Genomic DNA, 25,367 nt, shown 5'->3' on the forward strand with positions numbered 1-25,367 from the left:
GTCAATTTCAACCCTTTGAAAACTATGGCTTCACTTGCGATTAGATGCTACATCTATGGTATTACATTTTATGTATTTTTTGTTCATCTTCAGTGGTAGCTGATTTTAACAACAGTGTATGTTACAGTATATTTTATCCTCATGCATTGCTGACCGTCAAGGTGTCTCATGTTTTGCCTCGGAAAGAGGAAAAGTCTTCGGTCAATCCCACTCATTTGACTGTATAATGTTCCACTATTTCATGATACAAATATACACTATATATATATATATATATAAAAGTATGTGGACACCCCTTCAAATTAGTGGATTCGGCTATTTCAGCCACACCCATTGCTGACAGGTGTATAAAATCAAGCAGAGCCGAGTAATCTCCATAGTCAAACATTGGCAGTAGAATGGCCTTACTGAAGAGCTCAGTGACTTTCAACGTGGCACTGTCATAGGATGCCACCTTTCCAACAAGTCATTTTGTCAAATTTCTGCCCAGCTAGAGCTGCCCTGGTCAACTGCATATTCATGCCCATGATTTTGGAATGAGATGTTCGATGACCAGGTGTCCACATACTTTTGGTCATGTAGTGTATGTATACATAACTGATACTTAAATATGTTCCACAACTTCATAATACATATTTATATTATAGCACTACTTTTGGGAAGTCAAGCGGCACCAAGTAATACCTAGGAAAAACTGGACAGTCTAATAACTCCAACATTGAGTTTTACAGCTCTTTTAAGTATAGTTAAAGTTTGCATATGTTTTTGCACAAACATTATTTAAAATGATGTGAGAGACAGTTTTTCTTTTTTAAATGAGCCACTAAAAGAATACAAGGTAAAATCTCTTGTTTTTATGATGTCATGTTTCATATCAGTTTTTGTTTATTGAAATATGTTTTATTTACATCTTACTCTTTATTAAGTTTTTGTATGGCCATTTTATTATTCTAACCCTTTTTAAGAAAAGAGTTGAGCTCTTTTGTAAAGAAATTATGTTTGGAAATTGGGTTTTGAAGTGTTGTAAGTGAAAAACAGGCTATTAAAGGAGTGTTGAGAGAATTTGCGTTGTTTTATTAGTGGGAAAGATATTCATGTTGTCATAATACCATGTAGCTATTAACCATACTGAGAGTTGTCTTTGCATACAGAACACACACACACAGAATATGAGCTCATATCTGAGGCTGGAGAGTGTTACATGGTGTTGTATTTTCCTTACCAACAGCAGATGGCAGTGTCATTGTACACATCTGAATCATGATATGAATCTTTCAATTTAATGTGTGTGGAATATCTGACATTATTAACAAGAACTTAATTTCATACTAATTAAATCCGATCCAACTTTGGTTGTCAAATATGAAGCATGCACCCTACCTCTCTGCCATCTGTGCCGCTCAGAGGCAAATCAAATCAAAATGTATTTGTCACATACACATGGTTAGCAGATGTTAATGCGAGTAGCGAAATGCTTGTGCTTCTAGTTCTGACCATGCAGTAATATCTAGCAGCTACCTTATACACACAAGTGTAATGGAATGAATAAGAATATGTACATAAAAATATATGAATGAGTGATAGCCGAACGGCACAGGCAAGATGCAGTAGATGGTATAGAGTACAGTATATACATATGAGATGAGTAATGTAGGGTATGTAAACATTATATAAAGTGGCATTGTTTAAAGACAGGTCTGCTGATGATAGTTGAAGGCAAGTGTACATTCAAATGTATAAAGGCATGGTCATCTCATAAGCACAATCAGCAATAGCTGACTTGGGCAAACGTCCAGCCCCACCCTCCGTGTCGGATACATATTCCAAAGAAGGCGAAGGCCGGGATTCAATTTGATCACACATTGCAAAGCACTGTCAAAAATTTGGCTCTTAAAGGCATATATAGGAACCCAGGTCTGCTGACGATAGTCCTCTATATACAGTGGGGAGAACAAGTATTTGATACACTGCCGATTTTGCAGGTTTTCCTACTTACAAAGCATGTAGAGGTCTGTAATTTATCATAGGTACACTTCAACTGTGAGAGACAGAATCAAAAAAAATCCAGAAAATCACATTGTATGATTAAGTAATTAATTTGCATTTTATTGCATGACATAAGTATTTGATACATCAGAAAAGCAGAACTTAATATTTGGTACAGAAACCTTTGTTTGCAATTACAGAGATCATACGTTTCCTGTAGTTCTTGACCAGGTTTGCACACACTGCAGCAGGGATTTTGGCCCACTCCTCCATACAGACCTTCTCCAGATCATTCAGGTTTCGGGGCTGTCGCTGGGCAATATGGACTTTCAGCTCCCTCCAAAGATTTTCTATTGGGTTCAGGTCTGGAGACTGGCTAGGCCACTCCAGGACCTTGAGATGCTTCTTACGGAGCCACTCCTTAGTTGCCCTGGCTGTGTGTTTCGGGTCGTTGTCATGCTGGAAGACCCAGCCACGACCCATCTTCAATGCTCTTACTGAGGGAAGGAGGTTGTTGGCCAAGATCTCGCGATACATGGCCCCATCCATCCTCCCCTCAATACGGTGCAGTCGTCTTGTCTCCTTTGCGTTGTTTTATTAGTGGGAAAGATACTCATGTTGTCATAATACCATGTAGCTATTAACCATACTGAGAGTTGTCTTTGCATACAGAACACACACACACACAGAATATGAGCTCATATTTGAGGCTGGAGAGTGTTACATGGTGTTGTATTTTCCTTACCAACAGCAGATGGCAGTGTCATTGTACACATCTGAATCATGATATGAATCTTTCAATTTAATGTTAATAATGTCAGATATTCCACACACCAGAGCTTAATTTCATACTAATTAAATCCGATCCAACTTTGGTTGTCAAATATGAAGCCTACACCCTACCTCTGTGCCGCTCAGAGTCAAATCAAAATGTATTTGTCACATACACATGGTTAGCAGATGTTAATGCGAGTAGCGAAATGCTTGTGCTTCTAGTTCTGACCATGCAGTAATATCTAACAACTACCTTATACACACAAGTGTAAAGGAATGAATAAGAATATGTACATAAAAATATATGAATGAGTGATGGCCGAACGGCATAGGCAAGATGCAGTAGATGGTATAGAGTACAGTATATACATATGAGATGAGTAATGTAGGGTATGTAAACATTATATAAAGTGGCATTGTTTAAAGACAGGTCTGCTGATGATAGTTGACATTAAGTTGTGAAATACTGAATTATTATAATTTTTTACCATATTTTTTGGTTAGGCCTATTTATTTATTTTACAACTAGGTTATTAATCAAATCAACACGTTATGTATTTGCTATGTAGACTAGTTGAAGGCAAGTGTACATTCAAATGTATAAAATAAATGGGGGATTTATTTATCTTTATGACCAATGATGTATTTTTGGAAATTATGCATTTGGATTTGTTATTCATACCGTCAGTCAGTGCCATACACACTCTGTGCAGCCACACCCGAAAAAAAATCCAATACATGGCAACGTCATTAAGAACTTTCGCTGTGGATGCTGGGAGATCAATAACCAAGGAAGACATTTTGGATTTAAAACGAGCTCACTTAGTGGTTGACGAAAATATGCTCCGTTGGCAACACCATTTATCATTGCTGTCACCATGATATTTAGTCAGAATGTATCGTCAAATGGGTTTGTCAGTTGTGCGCAATGAAATGGCGTCGTTGTGAAAAATTCCACGCATTTATCCCAAACCATATCGCCGCGCTCATCTGCGAATTCTGTTGGGATAGGTTTCTTGCTGGCTCAGCTGTGTGTATGTACATCGAGAAGGCTCCTATAGTTCCTGGCTGTCCTACGAGGAAATAACCAATTTAGGTATGTAACCACATGCATATAGGAGCATCTGTTTTTGTCTTGGCTCACAGAATTCAACACTTTGCATAAGAAAGAACACAGAGGCAGTGTGATTGTTCTTGCCGTATTGACTTACGTTACACAGCTACAGACAGTAAGTAACCTATAATAACATTCCTTGTAAAGGCCTATTTTATTTATACTGGAAAAAATAAACGCACCATTTCACTGAGTTACAGTTCATTTAAGGAAATCAGTCAATTGAAAAATTCTTTAGGCCCTCATGACTGGGCAGGGGTGCATCCCATTGATTGATGCACGAACGCCCCCGCTATCTTCATGCTATTGTCTAGATCAGGGGTGTCAAACTCATTTCGCATCGTGGGCCACATACGGCCTAGGGAGATGTCAAGTGGGCCGGACCATTAAAATTATACCATACTCTGCTATAAATAACCAAAATATCATGTCTTTCCTTTGTTTTGGTGTAAAGAAGCACAAGAACATTAGGAAAATATTGAAATTTAATGAACTATCCTTTTACAAAACATTTCATGAAACACCTCATATTTCCTTAGACAAATGTGCAATTTACTTTTATCATTCACAAATATGCATTGCAACTGATCCCACTGATTGTACAAAGGCACAAAACTTTAATTGGTACTGAAAAATATAGTAATGCACTTTAAGATTAAATGAGACTTTTAAAGAAAGGAATTTTTAAACCACTTACACATACGCATATAAAATCTAAATGTAATCCCTGCGTACACCTTACAAACTAAGGAGAGTGATTTTAAATGTGTAATGAAGAAAGTGTTCGCCTGTCCTGTAAATCTGTAAACTTCATACATGAAACATACATACACATACAATACATACTGAAAATTTATGGAGTTGTATGAACAGTAGAATTCCATCACACAACTTTTGTTTTGAAGCTGCTGACTAACATTAAAGTGCACATTTTTTAAATCACCACAGTAAGGATTCATCTTCACAGAGCTGTATTCTTTCAATGCAAACAGTATCTAAGGCAGCATTTTAAAGGTGTTAGTCTAGTCTGGACTTGTATTTGTTCCTGAAACTTGGCATCTTTTGGCCTGTACAAGTGCATCAACACCAGGTGTCATGTCCTGACTAGCTGTCACTTTCAGAATGTCATTTAAGTGCTTGTTTGTGAGCCTTGAACGCATTTTTGTTTTATTGATATTCATCACTGAGAAAATTTGTTCACAAAGGTAGGTTGTCCCAAACATGCACAAAATTTTAGCAGCCAGGGCTGTTAATTTGGGGTACCCTGGTAGTAGATACTGATAAAATCTGTCCAGACCTACAGAGGCAAATTTGCCCTTCAAATCTGCATCACACTGCAAATCAATTATCTCTAGCTGAATTTCGACCGGCAGATCAGAAGCTTTAACTGTGAAAGGTGAGCGAAAAACTGAAAATTCTGTCTCAAGTTCACCAAATACCTGAAAACGTTTCTCAAACTCCCGCAGTAGTCCTGCAATTTTGTCTTTGTACCGTTTCATGTCCGCATCAGGTCTGGTCACACACACATCTCTCAGACAGGGGAAATGAGCAGGGTTGCCATTTGCCAGTTGCATCTCCCACAAAGTCAGCTTCAACTTAAATGCATGTATGTTGTCAGAAAACTGTGTGACAACTTTTTTGCGGCCTTGCAACATTTTGTTCAGATTGTTCAAGTGTTCAGTAATATCAACCAAGAATGCAAGGTCCCGTAGCCATTCCTGAGATTGTAATTCCAACACCGGTTTTCCTTTTTTCTCCATGAACTGTCCGATTTCCTCTCGTAGATCAAAGAAATGCCTCAGCACAGCGCCTCGGCTTAACCATCTCACTTCAGTGTGGTATGGCAGGCTGTGGGTAATGTTGCTGTCGCTGAGAAGTTTGTCAAACTGACGATGGTTCAGACCTCTGGACCGGATGAAATTTACAGTGCGAACAACCACCTCCATGACGTGGTCCATTTTCAGCGACTTGCAACACAATGCCTCCTGGTGCAAAATACAGTGAAATGTCCAGAAACGATCTCCTCCATTAAGGGCTTGTACTTTGTCTTTGAACTTTGTCGCGACACCTGCTTTCTTTCCGACCATGGATGGCGCGCCGTCTGTAGCCAGGCTGACAGCGCGGGACCAGTCCACTCCAACTCTGTCCAATGCAGCAACGACAGAGCCGAAAATGTCCTCGGCTGTTGTGGTGTCCATCATTGGCACCAACTCAAGAAACTCTTCAGTAACAGTCAATGTCTCATCAACTCCTCGAATAAATATGGCCAGTTGGGCCACGTCTGTGATGTCAGTGCTCTCGTCAATTGCCACGGAAAATGCAATAAATGACTTGACTCTCTGTTTCAATTGACTGTCTAAATCTGCCGATAGTTCCGAAATCCTCTCTGCTATAGTATTCCTCGTCAGGCTAATATTGGCAAAAGCTTGTCGCTTCTCGGGACATACAAGTTCAGCCGCCTTCATCATGCATCGTTTAACAAAGTCACCGTCGGAATACGGCTTCGATGCTAATGCTATTTCGCTAGCAATTAGGTAGCTGGCTTTTACCGCTGCTTCACTGACTTCTCGGCTCTGGATGAAAGTTGACTGCTGTTTCCTCAGACCCGCCAGCAATTCGTTAATCTTATCTCTTCTCAGTTGTCCTTGCAAGCCGTCATATTTTTCGCTGTGATGAGTCTCGTAGTGGCGTCGAATATTATATTCCTTCAATACCGAAACTTGTTGCAAACACACCAAGCACGAAGGTTTTCCGTGCATCTCTGTAAATAAATAGGACGTGGTCCATTTTTCTTTGAAAATTCTACACTCCTTATCTACTTTTCTCCGTTTGGATAACGACATTTTGGCTAATGAGGGTGTAGCGGAGAGGTAGAGACCAAGGTATTAACAACGTCGTAACAAGCAGCAGATGGCGCATTGATACCGTCTGCTGTTTTCAGTCTGTCTCAGTGATGCGGCTTGTCTTCTACTCTGATGGAAAGAGTGCGCCCCTTAGCGGATAATCCATGAATTGCAGCGAATTAAAAATATTAATTCCATGTCTTTTATGCATTTTTTCCACTTTCAAATTATCCTGCGGGCCTGATCGAACCTCCTTGGGGGCCGGTTCCGGCCCGCGGGCCGTATGTTTGACACCCCTGGTCTAGATACACGGCGAGGCGTGGTTTGACGTGACCACGCCCCCGAGTAGAATATAGCCGTAGGGTACTCCTTGTTCCAGTTAATTCACTTCAGTTTGGCGGCATCCTAAGCAGACTGCTGACACTTGTCGTTTCAATAAAGGTTTTCAGCAGCCTCGTCGTTATTAACATACTTGGCTTTCAAAACAAGATTTGCATGATACTTATTCTGCCACTAATTTGTTAGATGACATGCTAAGACTAACAGTAAAGCTGTTGCAGTATTCTTAAGTCACTGTTTGTTTACCCATAGCTGGGGATACAATCCTACCAAATGGCCCAAAGTTGTCTATGGGGATGTCTACACCTACTTGTTGGAATCATCGGTTTTGCATATACTGGTGTCCTAGCTAACTAGCCAACATTGTCACCCCCGCCTCTTCTTCTTTGGTGTTTAATGGTGATTGGCATTCAACGTTACCGCCACCTATTGTACTGGAGCGTCCCCGCTTCGCGCCTGTGTACTGGAGTCCTAGCGTAAAAATGGACCAATCGAAGTATGAAGGGGGCCGCAATTTCACCCTTCTCATGGGACCAGGAGTTTTATTTTGGGAGCACTGTGACTATGAAAACAAAATCTCCCAGAATTATTGTAATGATAACAGTTTGCTGTACCGTTGTTTAATTCCCCTAGAGAAACAAGGGAGTGTAGATTTGTTTGTCATGGTGTCACCATCACTGCAGCGAAAACGGCTTGCTTGTAGCCCAACTAGGTCTTACAGTATATCGGCGGGACCGCATTTTACATAAACCATGTCGTGGGCTGTTCTAAAACTACTCGCTCGTCAACGTCGATAACCATTTGTTTACACTTCAGTCATGTTACCTCGTTGGCTAATAACCTGGCAACTTTACCAGTATATCCACACATTTTGGGGGCACAGAAAGGAAAAGGGATAGCTCCTTCAGGAGATCAATGATCATCATTGAATGACAGATCTCTTGCATGTCCTCATCACAAACCTGCCGGGTTTTTTTCTCTCAATGTAATGCATCTCAATAGGAAAGTAGTGCTTTTACACAATGTAGAAACCTAATATTCCACAAATGACTTTAATTTCAATGATGGGTATTCTTATCAAGCTTCTTTTTTCTTTTTTTTTCTTTTACAGATTTCCATGTTAGTTTCTAGGGCACAACATGTGCTTCCAAAGTATCTAGAATTTAAGTTGGGAGCACCAGTGCTACAAATAACAGTGCCGGTTTTTCCTAATAACAGGCATCAAACGATTTGAGCAGAGATGCGTGTCCAGTCCACTTTGCCTTTTATTTACTGGAGTGGAGAAGTTAAATCAAGGCCAGTGAAGAAATAGTGACCTTTGGACTGCAGACAGCTCATAACAGCAGTCAAATATGTCACTGGATCTGAAAGAGTGAGATAAAAGGAAGAAATTGGTCCCCTAGTTAGTTTTACCAGACAGGTGCTCAAATGCACACACCCAGAAGACATACAGTACTGTATGAAATCTTTTGTTCCTCTGTAAATATTTTCATAGTAGTTTGCAATGAAGATTCCTCTCAGCGTGCTCTGTTAAATAAATGTATGCTCTGGTGGTGAAACCTTGAGGCAGGCTGGCAAACAGTAATAGGCCTATAATTGACCCTCGTGATGCTGTAAAATGTGCACTCTTGGACTACGACTTTTGAAATCATGTTGGGCCCTTGCTCTCTTCGTCAGACAAATGTACAAACAAAGAGGCCTACGAAACCGACAATATCTGAAACATTTAATAGCTACTACACTTTGAAGAGAACATTCCCTATGTATTCCTGTCATTACCCATGTCTCATAACAATTTTCCCAGTGCAGGGAATTGAAGCATGAATAAGGTTGTGCTTTTATCTCCAGTTGAATGGTTCGCAACACTCGGGGGAAATACTTTTCATTGTCTCTTGTCAACGTAAATACTCCAGACCGCAAGGTGGCAGTAGTTTGTTTGGTTTGTGCCTGCTGTAGATTGCTAATGTTAGCTAACTAGTATTGGTAGTAAGCCCTTGATACTAGCCAGATGGCCATAACTAGCGTAGCTCAACATTTTATAATTAAATCACAATGGATTCGTTTTTGAATGAAGCCGCTGCCTGTAAACCTCTGAGATTCAGTGGAGAAGCTAGCTATGCTGTGCTACTGGCAAGTGGTGATACTAACCGTTAAGCTAGCAAGTGAACTGGCACTGGCAGTATGGGATAATGGATAGTGAATTTTATTATTTCCTCATCTTGCTAGATAGCTCGCTTAGTAAATACATTTGTGTTGTGTACATTGTGCTGCACTTACCACCCCGTTTAGTTTCATGTGAAGTGTGTGACTGCCTTTCTCAGTTGGCTAGCTAACGAGCTAGTGCATATCAAACTTAACAAAAAAATCCTTCAAGCACAAAATTCCTGAGCTAGATGTAAAGACTGTTTTTCCTTTTTCTTGTCACTGTCAGCTCCTTCACGTGGAGGTTCATGCTCTCTGATTGGCTCAGTCGGCCACTGCCGAGCATTGCGATTCTACAAATAGAAACTGCAGGTTCGACAGTACCAGGTCTAGCAAGAGAAGGAACGGCCTCATACTGTGCTAAGCACCTATCGTCCGTCAGATTTCTTGTGTGTCTGACCTATTGGAGCAGGGGTGGGCAATTCCAGTCCTCGAGGGCCTGATTGGTGTCAGTTTTGCCCCAGCTAACACACCTGATTCCAATAATCACATTATCATGATCTTCAGTATAGAATACAATTTGATTAATCAGCTGTGTTTTCTAGGGATGGAGAAAAAGTGTGACACCAATCAGGCCCTCGAGGACTGGAGTTGCCCACCCCTGTATTAGAGGAAGGAGGAAATGAATGAATCGGAGAGAAATGCTGTAAAATCATAAAACCTCCATTTACTGCAATAGCCTATATGTATAAAAAAAGGTACTAGCCTTGCACAAATAGGGAATCATGTTCTTCAGGACTGAATTTAGGCGTCATGTTGAATCAATACATGTTCAGGGCCATATTGATTTGGAGTTCTTATGCTTATTTCCTCATGTAGCTCACTTGAGAGAGAGAGAAATTGTGTGTTGTAAATTTCAAGCTTGTTTTTTCATAAAACGCATCCTATTAATACCACTATCTGATTACTGCTCTCAAACCAGACGGGTTGGGATTTCTATTGATATTCTAGTAATGGAGATGAGTAACAAGAAGACACAACCAAGAGACTGAAGAGAGACAATTATCTCAGATCTCTACTTGTGCTAGTTATTCGCTCCTTTTGCCTCGCTGTGGCAAGTAGGTGCGTTGGGCCAGCAAATGAAAGGTTGCTGGATCGAATCCCCAAGCTGTCAAGGTAAAAAAGCTGTCGTTCTGTCCCTGAGCAAGGCCCACTGTTCCCCGAGTGCCGATATTTTTATTTATTTTAAGGCAGCCCCCCGCACCTCTCTAATTCAGAGGGGTTGGGTTAAATGCAGAAGACATTTCAGTTGACTAGGTACATCTGACTAGGTAGGTATCCCTCTTTCCCTTTCCTTCTGCCTCACTGTGAAAGAGGCAGCATGGCATTTGAACCAGCATCAATGATTCATTGCTATGACTCACCATAGTCAGACTGGTTGGAAAATGTAAAATGTAAAGTGTTGATTTCGAAAAGAGAGTTCTGAGAAATGTGAAGTTATATGCGTGGATCTCAAGTCCACGCATGTGTCCGTTATAGTCTAAAGGCCTTCAGTGTATCAAAGCAAGAAGAGTTCTGTGAGCATCAATGCATTATTTTCATTTTATATTGTGTACAAATAGGCCTACCTATGTTCACATGCAGTAAATCAACCATTCCGCCACAGTTGGGCGGAAACGTTATGGGAAAGTGTAGACTTACGAATAAACACAGGAAGAAACCCTGAGAGGAACCAGACACGAAATGCTGAGCCAAGCCTATGATGTCTAGTCCAGAGCAAGACTTAATGGCATGCATGTGTGACCTAGGCCTGTAAGCATGTGGTAATTTTAGCGAACACCACTGTTAGGTAGCTTATGTTATTGAATGTGCACTTTGCACAGTCTTGTATATCTTGATCCTTGCAGTCAACTTGTGAGAGGCTATGTTATTGATTGTTGAATGAGTTAATGGATACATTAGAAGGCTGCAGATGCATTCGTTCAAGACTCAAGTAGAGTTCGACCGATTAACCTCTCTGGGATATGTGGGACGTCCCACTTGGCCAAAAGCCAGTAAAAATGCGGAGCGCCAAATTCAAATAAATTACTATAAAAATCAAACTTTCATGAAATCACACATGAAAGACACCAAGTTAAAGCTACAGTTGTTGTGAATCCAGCCAACACGTCTGATTTCAAAAAGGATTTACGGCGAAAGCAAACGATGCTATTATCTGAGTTAGCACCATAGTAAACAAAGAGAGAAGCATATTTCAACCCTGCAGGCGCGACAAAACGCAGAAATAAAAATATAATTCATGCCTTACCTTTGACGAGCTTCTGTTGTTGGCACTCCAATATGTCCCATAAACATCACAAATGGTCCTTTTGTTGGATTAATTCCGTCGATATATATCCAAAATGTCAATTTATTTGGCGCGTTTGATCCAGAAAAACACCGGTTCCAACTTGTGAAACGTGACTACAAAATATCTCAAAAGTTACCTGTAAACTTTGCCAAAACATTTCAAACTACTTTTGTAATACAACTTTAGGTATCTTAACGTAAATAATCGATCAAATTGAAGGCGGATGATCTGTGTTCAATACAGGATTAAAACAAACTGTAGCCAGCCTTCTGGTCATGCGCCCCTAACAAACAGGACACAACAAGTGACCCTAATTCAAAATGGCCGTACTTCTTCATTACACAAAGGAAAAACTCTCAACCAATTTCTAAAGCTTGTTGACATCCAGTGGAAGCGGTAGGAACTGCAAGAAGGTCAATTAGAAATCTGTATTCTCAATGAAAATCCATTGAAAAGAGTGACCTCAAAAAATACAAATCTGAATGGGTGGTCCTCTGGGTTTTGCCTGCTAAATAAGTTCTGTTATACTCACAGACATGATTCAAACAGTTTTAGAAACGTCAGAGTGTTTTCTATCCAAATCTACTAACACTATGCATATCTTATCTTCTGGGGATGAGTAGCTGGCAGTTTAATTTGGGTATGCTTTTCATCCAAACGTGAAAATGCTGCCCCCTGTCCTAGAGAAGTTAATCGGAATGGCCGATTTTCAAGTTTTGATAACAATCAGAAATCGGTATTTTCGGAAATCGGTATGAGCCGCCTGGCTCATTGCGAACTAATTTGCCAGAATTTTACGTAATTATGACATAACATTGAAGGTTGTGCAATGTAACAGGAATATTTAGACTTATGGATGCCACCCGTTAGATAAAATACGTAATGGTTCCGTATTTCACTGAAAGTATTAACGTTTTGTTTTCGAGATGATAGTTTCCGGATTCGACCATATTAATGACCTAAGGCTTGTATTTCTGTGTGTTATGTTATAATTAAGTCTATGATTTGATAGAGCAGTCTGACTGAGCGATGGTAGGCACCAGCAGGCTCGTAAGCATTCATTCAAACAGCACTTTCGTGCGTTTTGCCAGCAGCTCTGCTGTTTATGACTTCAAGCCTATCAACTCCTGAGATTAGGCTCGTGTAACCGATGTGAAATGGCTAGCTAGTTAGCGGGGTGCGCGCTAATAGCGTTTCAAACGTCACTCGCTCTGAGACTTGGAGTGGTTGTTTTCCTTGCTCTGCATGGGTAACGCTGCTTCGAGGGTGGCTGTTGTGTTCCTGGTTTGAGCCCAGGGAGGAGCGGGACGGAAGCTATACTGTTACACTGGCAATACTAAAGTGCCTATAAGAACATCCAATAGTCAAAGGTATATGAAATACAAATCGTATAGAGAGAAATAGTCCTATAATTCCTATAATAACTACAACCTAAAACTTCTTACCTGGGAATATTGAAGACTCATGTTAAAAGGAACCACCAGCTTTCACATGTTCTCATGTTCTGAGCAAGGAACTTAAACGTTAGCTTTCTTACATGGCACATATTGCACTTTTACTTTCTTCTCCAACACTTTGTTTTTGCATTATTTAAACCAAATTGAACATGTTTCATTATTTATTTGACACTAAATAGATTTTATTGATGTATTATATTAAGTTAAAATAAGTGTTCATTCAGTATTGTTGTAATTGTCATTATTACAAATACATTTAAAAAATCGTCCAATTTAATCGGTATCGGCTTTTTTTGGTCCTCCAATCGGTATCGGCGTTGAAAAATAATAATCGGTCGACCTCTAGACTCAAGTAAGGCTGTCAATCTTAAAGTTACTTTCTGTAAAATTTGTACTTGCAAATGTCAGTAGAAGAAGTGAAGAGCACAAAGTCAGGTTCTTCAAAAGATGGTTGCTTAGCCAATCCACCATCAGCATAAGCAGCAGTATCTTCCTGTTTCGCTATACTCATGTTTATGGAAGATCAAAATGTAAACAGTAGGCTACATCAATATTTCACCACTTTGCAAAGAAGGCTTTTTTGATTTTATGATGACTGTGTATACCAAGCTATTTTAGGTATTTTGAAGTTGTATTCTTTTTTTAATTAACATCCCCAGTAGGTTTCCAGCTGTCCCTACATCTCCCCAACCAAAGCCACCTTGTGCCTCCTTCCCACGTGTCCCTAAACCCGAAACATCAGTCTGCAATCTCTCCTATCCACTAGTAACCGGCAGAGACCAGAGGCAGGAGGTGATAAAGCACTCCCATAGCCATCAAGACCAAAAATATAGCTCTCCAATGGGCCCTATAATTCCATCTGGACGTGATGGGATTGGAGAGGAATGGCTTTATGCTACCAAAGAGACAGGATGCCACGAGACAGGGTGTGGCGATGGAGGCAGCGTCTGTATTACCCACACTGTTCTCATGAAATTTTTATGTCACTCGTGGTGGTCTATTATGCAGAGGAAGCGAGAAGGCGGGCAATTTTATATTTCAGCTTCTTTCTCCTTTAAATGGTAGTGTGCTCTGGTCACCATTTTAAATCAGTTTGAGCCCATCGTCATATTTGCTCGAAGCTGGATTGGGGTCAGTGCCATGTCAATTAAGGAACTTAATTTAAATTCATTAATTGAAAACTCCATAGTAAAGAATTATGAGCAATTGTTAATTAATTTGTTGAATTTCAATTAATTTCCCTAAATTGACTGGCTGAAAATGACTACAACACTGGCTAGTGTTTTCTGTTGAGGGAACCCAATATCCCTTATTCATGTGAGCTAACATCATGATTTTTTTTCTGCTTTGTGCCTTTTTCTGCTTCTTCTGTGTGTGGGACAAATAATTGTCCCACACAATTGTGTAAATAATTAAGAGCACTCATTTCAAGCTTCCTTTTTGCCCACAGGTAACTAACATACTGTGATGAATAATTAGAAAAAATGACTATCTACTAGCCTACATCTTAACCAACTGTAGCTTAACGGTACTTGACCCTGTGAAGACGATCACTGCTGTATGCTAGGCTCACATGTGGGGCATTATTGCTGTACTACTTTGCTTTACCATGAAAGTAAATCTATAGTGTTTTTGATACCAGATCTCATTACCTTTTGAACGTATGGACTAACTGAGTTATGGTATTGAAATAGTCTTTCCTTTGTCTATGCTTGCTCAAAGAATCATGTTTTTTTTTCTTGGAACACGGCGTCCTCCAAAGGGAACACCCCCTGGGCAATAACGCTGTTGACTGTGCCTCGGGGTTAATCTGACTTGGAATTCCCTACAGATGTCCTTTGAGAAGTCTAATTGGGACTTCGTAGCCGCTTTCATGAAGTATGACTCATGCTCCTGCAAAAGCGCCATTACTCTTTGAAATTGGACCTCTGTAATCCGTCATGCCTAGAATCAACATTGGTGACTGCCTATGTGCTACCATTTGCACTAGTTGTTTTCCCTGTGTTCAGTGTAGTCTACAGCACATCTAGAGTCTAGATATCCTTTTAGTTTGTTTCCAGATTACATTCAGCCGAATCCCATAAAAGCAATTCTGTATTCTTCTGAATCTATAGGTTTTGGCTCTAGTCAACCTATTTTTTTAGAAGGCTTGCTGAAAAGAATGGATTGGGGCTCAATGCCGTGTGTGTTTTCAATATGAAAGGAATGTCATACAAGCTAGTAGCGTACTGTACTACTCTGGCAAGCTGTGTGTGTGTGTGCGCACTTGTGCAAGTGTGCATCCAGGTGAAATGATACGTAGGCACAGTTGCAGGACTAGTTCTCATTTGGCTCTTGGCTCTTGGTGCTCTATTTCTGTCAGTCTGTTTCCATGGCTCTGAACAGACCTTTTTAATGGGATATTTAAATGCCAAAATCACCACAGAGTTAGAGATTATCGGCCTGTTTTATGTTTTGGAATAAGAATACCAATACGAGTGACTAGAGCGGAATTATTCCACAACGGAAATACACATTAAGTCGGCTACAACAGTTTACTCATATTTATCTACAAGCGCTTTGATGGTGAACTCAGGGCTAACTACTCGGGGGTTAGCCTAATTTTCTGCTGCTATGCCCACGCCAAGCCTAATCATGTGACTGTCTTGTGAAGGCAGAGGGAGCCAAGTGTTTTATTACTCTGGCTTTGTCGATTTGCAGGGACTGTGGAGAGTGTGGGCTAGATTGGACTCCTACCCTGTCATTTTTTTTATCCCAAGGCTTCCATTTTCTCGTACATCTCTATCCAGTTTAATTAAAGACATGTAGCATGGATTGTAAACGGAACAACCTTTTTTTCTGCTGATAGTGACAGTGGAAGTCTCAATGTTGTAATCTCGTGAAGTCTGCTATTTTATTCTGATGGGTCCAAAGAAAATCCCCAAAAGTGAGGTCATTGCATTAAATTACCACTGCCCCAAGAGTGACCTAACCTCCACCTTCCTTTTCTTCCACTTCTCTCCCTCCACCAGCCTCTAAGTCCTAGGTCCACCAGGCAATGTCAATGATGGTGTACCCCAGGGAGGACCGTCTGGAGAAGCTGTCCCAGGAGGAGATCATCTCCAGCACCAAGCTGGTGATCCAGGGCCTGGAGGCGCTGAAGAGCGAGCACAACTCCATCTTGCACAGCCTGCTGGAGACCATCCGCTGCCTGAAGAAGGACGAGGAGGCCAACTTGGTGCACGAGAAGTCCAGCCTGCTGCGCAAGTCAGTGGAGATGATCGAGCTGGGGCTGGGCGAGGCGCAGGTAAGGGTTGATGGTCCCCGGGTGATATGGAGAGAGTAAGTCATACGGGAGAGTCTTGGGGTGGTTATAGCACTGTTAATCAATCCGTTCTTGGGGTGGATCCCCATGAGTTGTCTTAGGTCTCTTTATGTAGTGGTGTGGTGTCTCTTGTCGTGATGCGTGTTTTTGTCCTATATTATTATTATTATTTTAAAAATGTGAAATCCCAGCCCCCGTCCCCGCGGGAAGCCTTTTGCTTTTTGGTAGGCCGTTATTGTAAATAAGAACTTGTTCTTATCTGACTTGCCTAAAAATTAAATCAAGTAAAATTACCTGAAAATAATGTTGCATGTGTCAGTTTCATGTTTTGAAGCTGACTAGTCTTTCTCTGGCTTATGTAGCCTGCCTGTCTCTGGCCACAGGAATCCACAGCTGCCACAAATTATTACCTTTATCAATCAATCGTATTTCAGTCAATCAAATGTGTTTAAAGATGTCACAAAGTGCTTATACAGAAACCCAGCCTAACACCCCAAAGAACAAGCAATGCAGATGTAGAAGTACGGTGGCTAGAAAAACTCCCTCGAAAGCCAGGAACCTAAGAAGAAACCCAGAGGAACTAGGCTCTGAGGGGTGGCCAGTCCTCTTCTGGCTGTGCAGGGTGGCGATAGTACATGGCCATTAAGGCCAGATCGTTCTTCAAGATGTTCAAACATTCATAGATGACCAGCTGGGTCAAATAATAATCAGTGGTTGTAGAGAGGGGCAACAGGTCAGCACCTCAGGAGTAAATGTCAGTTGGCTTTTTATAGCCAAGCATTCCGAGGTTGAGAGGGCAGGTTCTGGAGAGAGCGAAAGAGAGGTCTGGGACAAGGTAGTAAAACTTGTGAACAGGTCAGGGTTCCATTGCCGCAGGCAGAACAGTAGAAACTGGAGCAGCAGCACGACCAGGTGGACTGGGGACGGGTACAGCCAGGAGTCGTCGGGCCAGGTAGTCCTGAGGCATGGTCCTAGGGCTGAATCGCATACAATGATGCATAATTAATTGATCCCTCTGCATGTATGCACCTTTCTCTGTCAGGTGATGATGGCCCTGTCTGCCCACCTGAACGCTGTGGAGTCGGAGAAGCAGAAGCTGCGTGCCCAGGTACGTCGGCTGTGCCAAGAGAACCAGTGGCTGCGAGACGAGCTGGCGGGCACCCAGCAAAAGCTGCAGAAGAGCGAGCAGAGTGTGGCCCAGCTGGAGGAGGAGAAGAAGCACCTGGAGTTCATGAACCAGCTCAAGAAGTACGACGAGGATGTGTCCCCTACTGTGAGTTATGCACTCGCACAACACAATTGCTGCACACAAGCACAAACGCACTGCTCAGTTCATGAATTATGATGAGAACATTTCCTTCTCTGAGGTAATATATACACACACACTCCCTGATCATAAACAATTGAACCAGCTCGAGAGCTGTAATCATCATGCAAGTAATCAGGCTTTGCATAAGCCTCAGCTGATGAAGCCCCTTCTGGCGGGTTGCAACTGTGACCTATCGATAAAACTTGACCTCTTTTCTTCTGCCTATAGTCTACATTCTCTATTCTCAACCAGGATTTTGATCTCTCCATTAATGTGCAAGATCATTTTTAGAGCGGATTGATGGCTAGGGATTTCTCCCTACAAGATGAAATGAAAGCTGAGAGCACCTCTTTTGTAAAGCCTAGTTAACGCCTGGGCAATTCCAGTCCTCGAAGGCCTGATTGGTCACACTTTAACCCCATCCCTAGCAAACACACCTGATTTTACACTAATTTCATTTTTAACTGAAGATCATGATTAGTTGATTATTGGAGTCCGGTGTGTTAGCTGGGGCAAAAGTGTGACACAAATCAGGCCCCCGAGGACTGGAGTTGCCCAGGCCTGACTGACAAGCTCCATATTCTGTCATCAGAGCCATATCACTCCACTTATAATCTTCTTTGTTCTTCCCTCTGAGCAATGCAGGCTGCCAAGGTGAATGAATTGGTCTCATTTACTTTAATTTTAATTTGCCCTATATTTAACTTGGCATGTCGGTTAAAAACAAATTCTAATTTACAATGACGCACCAACCATTATGAACTGATTAAAGTTTATGGTGGACTATCGTTTGGCTGCTAAGGCAATTAATTTAGTCATTAATATTTAGACATTTTGACGAGCGCTTGTTAATATGTACCAAATGTAGTCCATTGGAATTTAGAACCGTTCAAATGATGTCAGCTGTTGCATATTTCTAATTGTAGTATATGTTTGAGAATGCAAGGACAAGGGGTATGAATGTGGAAGATGGGGTGAGGTATTTCTAGTTCAGCCTGAAGGGAACCGTGACGAGGTACATGAGTCTCCTTGAGCACCCTGCGGCATGGATTTTCATATGCTGTCTCTCAAACATTGACTCTATATCCCAGATGGCCACAAGAATTTCCATCGAATTGAAAGGCACAATGTAACTTAAAATTCTAGTCAGAAGTGCTGCCCAGCTCTTTGAAACTGTGGGGTGGGTCTTGGCAAATGTAACTGTCACTGAGTATAGAATTAGAATTCCACTCCTTAAACCAATAAGTGACAAATAGTTTTTTTTCCAGGAGGAGAAAGATGGAGAGCCTCCTAAAGATACACTGGACGACCTCTTCCCCAATGATGAGGAGGACAACAGTCAAGGAAGTAAGCCGTCTACCTACAACCATATCCTGCGTCATCATCCTGTATCGGATTAGCATAGATTTATTTATTTTAGTTGAATGTTCATTGCTTTGGTGTATAACGTCAAACAACAACCTGTTGCGTCATATTAAAAAATATATATTTAAGGTCCCATATTTGAACTTGAGTAGCTCTAATATAGAGCTGAGGACCCTCATCTGATAATTTTATCAGCACAGAACTGGCATTTTACTAATCTTCAAATATTTATGTATTCTATGGATTGTATACAAAAGATAGAATTTTAAATCCATATTATATGAACATAAAACTCTGCAGCAACTGCCCAAAACTTCTACCTGTGAACAAAGCGCATCTCTCCTTCAGTGCCACACCAGCATAACAGTGCAGCGGTGGCCGCAGCCCAGCAGGGTGGCTATGAGATCCCTGCCCGCCTGAGGACCCTACACAACCTGGTGATCCAGTACGCCTCCCAGGGCCGCTACGAGGTGGCCGTGCCCCTCTGCAAACAGGCTCTGGAGGACCTGGAGAAGACATCCGGACACGACCACCCTGACGTGGCCACCATGCTCAACATCCTGGCCCTGGTCTACAGGTGTGTGTGTGTGTTTTACGTTGGTCTTTTTGTTGTAGCCACCATATTAACACGGCTCCAGCAGGAAAACGGTTATCACACGTATGTGCTGCTATGCTTTATCATTATACTGTAACCACACTTTTTCACCATCAATACCACATATCTACATGCTGCTTCTCCCTTCTGTACCGAGTTTATTCAGGGTCTTTTTCTTTTAGACTATTATATATTTTTTCTTTTTTTCAGGGACCAGAACAAATACAAGGAGGCGGCTCACCTGCTCAATGATGCACTGTCTATCCGGGAGAAAACCCTTGGGAAAGACCACCCTGCGGTGAGTTAGTCTACCAGATGGAGCAATCTCTTTTTTTTTTTTTTTTTTCACTAGACAAAGGGGACTTTTCTGCCGGTGTTTTTATGTAAGGATTCGTAAGGACATGGGTTGGAGAAGGTCAGGTTGAAACTGCCGTCAGCGGCTCCAAGGGCTCGAAAAGCCTCAAGCATGTTGGCCATTAATAGAATACAGGAATGTACTATTTAGCACGTTCCTAATGGCAAATCTGGTTGTCAGCACTTGAACAGACATCTAGGCCTAGAGAAGTTAGTTAATATCCATTCGTACGCATCCACATCACAGGCTCCTGGATAGTACATGGGCATAATAGGATTCCAAAAGGTGCTCGCTCACTGTAATGTAAATGCTCCCAAAGTTGAAATGTCCGTTATCACATTGTACAACTATTGTCAATTTATATTAATGTCAATATGTAGTGGTGTTAGAGGTTTATAAGACGACATATTTGTAGTTGTACTTTTGGGAGCATTTAAACTGTACAGGCTCCCTTGTTTGACTCACCGCATTGCAGGCACAGAGCAGCTGCATAACATGATGAAAGCTGCTCACTAATCCATCTCTGTTTCTCAGGTGGCTGCGACACTGAACAATCTGGCAGTGTTGTATGGCAAGAGGGGGAAGTACAAGGAAGCTGAGCCCCTTTGCAAGAGGGCTCTGGAGATCAGAGAGAAGGTAGGTCTAGTGCAGTACATATCCAGTGCATACTTGGTAAAATGATACAATGTCAGTTAATTTGTACTGTGCTACATTCAATTAGAAATATTACTAATTAATATACTCAACAATTGCAAATGTCGCAATCTGGAATTGAAATGTAACTTTACACAGGTGGTGCTTATAACCGAAGTTCATCACCAGCTCAGTATTATGATTTATGACATGGCGAGACATTGAGGTTATATTACATGACAATACATTTTTTATAGATTTGATGATGGCAGAGGTTTTAACACTTCTAATGGTTTCATGGCAGACATAAAATATCAATGTTTTATATATACAGTACCAGTCAAAAGTTCCGACACTCCTACACATTCAAGGATGTTTTTATTTGTACCATTTTCTACATTGTAGAATGGTGAAGACATCAAAACTATGAAATAACACAAGGAATCATGTAATAACCAAAAAAAGTGTTAAATCAAAATATATTTGAGATTGTTCAAAGTAGCCACCCTTTGCCTTGATGACAGCTTTGCACACTCTTGGCATTCTCTCAACCAGCTTCATGAGGTAGTCACCTGGAATGCATTTCGATTAACAGGTGTGCCTTGTTAATTTGTGGAATTTCTTTCCTTAATGTGTTTGAGCCAATCAGTTGTGTTGTGACAAAGTAGGGGTGGTATACAGAATATAGCCCTATTTGGTAAAATACCAAGTCCATATTATGGCAAGAACAGCTCAAATAAGCAAAGAGAAACGACAGTCCATCATTACTTTAAGACATGAAGGTCAGTCAATCTGGAACCTTTCAAGAACTTTGACAGTTTCTCAACCAGCTTCAAGAGGATTGCTTTTTCAACAGCCTTGAAGGAATTCCCACACATGCTGAGCACTTGTTGGCTGCTTTTCCCTCACTCTGCAGTCCAACTCATCCCAAACCATCTCAATTGGGTTGCGGTCGGGTGATTGTGGAGGCCAGGTCATCTGATGCAGCACTCATCACTCTCCTTGGTCAAATAACCCTTACACAGCCTGGAGGTGTGTTTAGGATCATAGTCCGGTTGAAAAACAAATGATAGTCCCACTAAGCATAAACCAGATGGGATGGCGTATCACTGCAGAATGCTGTGGTAGCCATGCTGGTTAAGTGTGCCTTGAATTCTAAATAAATCACAGACAGTGTCACCAGCAAAACATCATCACACCTCCTCCATGCTTCACGGTGGGAACCACACATGCGCCGATCATCCGTTCACCTACTCTGCATCTCACAAAGACACGGAGGTTGGAACCAAAAATCTCACATTTGGACTTAACAGACCAAAGGACAGATTTCCACTGGTCTAATGTCCATTGCTTTTGTTTTTTGGCCCAAGCAAGTCTCTTCTTATTGTTGTCCTTTAGTAGTAGTTTCTTTGCAGCAATTCGACCATGAAGGCCTGATTCACGCAGTCTCCTCTGAACATGCTTAACACCCCGGCCGTCCTACAATCTAAGCTAGATGCCTTCAATCTCACACAAACTATCAAGGAACTCACCAGGTACAACCCTAAATCTGTTAACATGGGCACCCTCATAGATATTATCCTGACCAACTTGCTCTCCAAATACACCTCTGCTGTTTTCCATCAGTATCTCAGCGATCACTGCCTCATATCCTCCATCCGTTATGGGTCCGCGGTCAAACGACCACCCCTCATCACTGTCAAACGCTCCCTAAAACACTTCTGTGAGCAGGCCTTTCTAATCAACCTGGCCTGGGTATCCTGGAAGGATATTGACCTCATCCTGTCAGTAGAAGATGCCTGGTTGTTCTATAAAAGTAATTTCCTCACCATCTTAAATAAGCATGCCCCTTTCAAGAAATGTAGAACTAAGAACAGATATAGCCTTGGTTCACTCCAGACCTGACTGCCCTCAACCAGCACAAAAACATCCTGTGGTGTACTGCACTAGCATCGAATAGTCCCCGCGATATGTAACTTTTCAGGGAAGTCAGGAACCAATACACACAGACAGTTAGGAAAGCAAAGGCTAGCTTTTTTAAATAGAAATGTGCATCCTGTAGCTCTAACTCAAAAATTCTGGGACACTGTAAAGTCCATGGAGAATAAGAGTACCTCCTCCCAGCTGCCCACTGCACTGAGGCTAGGAAACACTGTCACCACCGATAAATCCACAATAATCAAATTTCAATAAGCATTTCTCTACGGCTCAACAGCTCCGCAGCTACTTGCCCAAGCCTCCCCAGCTTCTCCTTCACCCAAATCCAGATAGCAGATGTTCTGAAAGAGCTGCAAAACCTGGACCCGAACAAATCAGCTGGGCTAGACAAAATGTCAAAGTTCCGTAACAGTCAGTAGAAACATGTCAAACGATGTATTGAATCAATCTTTTAGGATGTTTTTAACAAATCTTCAATAATGTTCCAACCGGAGAATTCCATTGTCTTCAGAAGTGCAATGGAACAGAGCTCCCTCTCATGTGAACGCGCATGGTCAGAGCATGGTCAGCTCATGGCAGACCTTACTCATTCCCCTCTCCTTCGGCCCCACTTCACAGTAGAAGCATCAGACAAGGTTCTAAAGACTGTTGACATCTAGTGGAAGCCTTAGGAATTGCAACATTACCAATATACCACTATCTTCAATAGGAGCTGAGTTGAAAATCGACCAACCTCAGATTTCCCACTTCCTGGTTGGATTTTTTCTCAGGTTTTTGCCTGCCATATGAGTTATGTTATACTCACATACATCATTCAAACAGTTTTAGAAATGTCAGAGTTTTCTATCCAAATCTACTAATAATATGCATATTCTAGCTTTTATGGCTTTGTAGCAGGCCGTTTACTCTGGGCATGCTTTTCATCCGGACGTGAAAATACTGCCGCCTACCCCAAAGAAGTTAAGCATCTCCAATCCAAAGTTAAACCTAGAATCGGCTTCCTATTTCGCAACAAAGCCTCCTTCACTCATGCTGCCAAACATACCCTCGTAAAACTGACTAGCCTACCGATCCTTGACTTCGGCGGGCGATGTCATTTCCAAAATAGCCTCCAACACTCTACTCAGCAAACTGGATGAAGTCGATCACGGTGCCATCCGTTTTGTCACCAAAGCCCCATATACCACCCACCACTTCGACCTGTATGCTCTCGTTGGCTGGCCCTCGCTACATATTCGTCGCCAAACCCACTGGCTCCAGGTCATCTATAAGTCTTTGCTAGGTAAAGCTCCGCCTTATCTAAGCTCATTGGTCACCTTAGCAACACCCACCCGTAGCACGCGCTCCAGCAGGTATATCTCGCTGGTCATCCCCAAAGCCAACACCTCTTTGGCTGCCTTTCCTTCCAGTTCTCTGCTGCCAAGGACTGGAATGAATTGCAAAAATCGCTGAAGTTGGAGACTTCTATTTCCCTCACTAACTTTAAGCATCAGCTATCTGAGCAGCTTACCTATCGCTGCAGCTGTACACAGCCCATCTGTAAATAGCCCATCCAACTACCTAACTCATCCCCATATTGTTTTTGTTAAAAAAAAATGTTCTTGCACATCATCTGCACATCTATCACTCCAGTGTTAATTTGCTAAATTGTAATTACTTCGCTACTATGGCCTATTTATTGCCTTACCTCCTTACTCCATTTGCACACACTGTATATATATTTTTCTATTGTGTTATTGACTCTACTTTTGTTTATCCCACGTGTAACTCTTGTTTTTTGTCGCACTGCTGTGCTTTTTCTTGGCTAGGTCGCAGTTGCCTACCTGGTTAAATAAAGGTGAAAAATATATATATATATATATATTTTAAACTGTTGATGTGTCTGTTATTTGAATTCTGTGAAGCATTTATTTGGGCTGCAATCTGAGGTACAATTAACTTATCCTCTGCAGCAGAGGTAACTCTGGGTCTTCCTTTCCTATGGCAGTCCTCATGAGAGCCAGTTTCATCATAGCGTTGGATGGTTTTTGCGACTGCGCTTGAAGAAACTTCAAAGTTTTCCGCATTGACAGACCTACATGTCTTAAAGTAATGATGGACTGTTGTTTCTCTTTGCTTATTTGAGCTGTTCTTGCCATAATATGGACTTAGGGCTATCTTCTGTGTACCACCCCTACCTTGTCACAACACAACTGATTGGCTGAAATGCATTAAGAAGGAAAGAAATTCCACAAATTAACAAGGCACACCTGTTAATTGAAATGCATTCCAGGTGACAACCTCATGAAGCTGGTTGAGAGAATGCCAAGAGTGTGCAAAGCTGTCATCAAGGCAAAGGGTGGCTACTTTGAACAATCTCAAATATATTTTGATTGAACACTTTTTGGGTTACTACGTAATTCCATGTTTTTTTCATAGTTTTGATGTCTTCACTATTATTCGGCAATGTAGAAAATAGTAAAAATAAAGAAAAACCCTGGAATGAGTAGGTGTCCACTTTTGACTGAGACTTTATACAGTACATCTTAAAAAATGAGTTGCGTTGCCATCTTTAGAAGTGTTCCAATGATTATTTGGCTGTACCTCAACTCGTGTTGGTTGATGCTTCTGTCCTCTTGCCTCCCATATAGGTGCTGGGCAAGGACCATCCTGATGTGGCCAAGCAGCTGAACAACCTGGCCCTGCTGTGCCAGAATCAGGGCAAGTACGAAGAGGTGGAGTACTACTACTGCCGTGCCCTGGAGATCTACGAGCGCAAGCTGGGCCCTGACGACCCCAACGTGGCCAAGACCAAAAACAACCTGGTGAGGGGGCTGCCTGTCTTGACTGCCGTTCTTGACTATTGCTGCTCATGGGTGAACAA

The 25,367-nt window shown here is 41.6% G+C and overlaps 1 protein-coding gene across 2 annotated transcripts in view; it reads left to right on the forward strand.

Annotated features, from left to right (window-relative positions):
* The first annotated feature begins 3,539 nt into the window (after nt 1-3,539).
* LOC120033001 (kinesin light chain 1-like) overlaps nt 3,540-25,367 on the forward strand; it is a 39,151-nt gene continuing 17,323 nt past the window's right edge. For both annotated transcript variants that reach the window (XM_038979287.1, XM_038979288.1), the window contains exons 1-8: nt 3,540-3,856; nt 16,017-16,291; nt 17,352-17,582; nt 18,887-18,965; nt 19,332-19,560; nt 19,789-19,876; nt 20,468-20,569; nt 25,135-25,308. In XM_038979287.1, the coding sequence (XP_038835215.1) occupies nt 16,043-16,291; nt 17,352-17,582; nt 18,887-18,965; nt 19,332-19,560; nt 19,789-19,876; nt 20,468-20,569; nt 25,135-25,308 (1,152 nt within the window). In that variant the 5' untranslated portion in view covers nt 3,540-3,856; nt 16,017-16,042. The remainder of the gene's footprint in view (nt 3,857-16,016; nt 16,292-17,351; nt 17,583-18,886; nt 18,966-19,331; nt 19,561-19,788; nt 19,877-20,467; nt 20,570-25,134; nt 25,309-25,367) is intronic.

Source organism: Salvelinus namaycush, chromosome 39, assembly GCF_016432855.1.
Source record: "Salvelinus namaycush isolate Seneca chromosome 39, SaNama_1.0, whole genome shotgun sequence".
Lineage (NCBI taxonomy): Eukaryota > Metazoa > Chordata > Actinopteri > Salmoniformes > Salmonidae > Salvelinus > Salvelinus namaycush.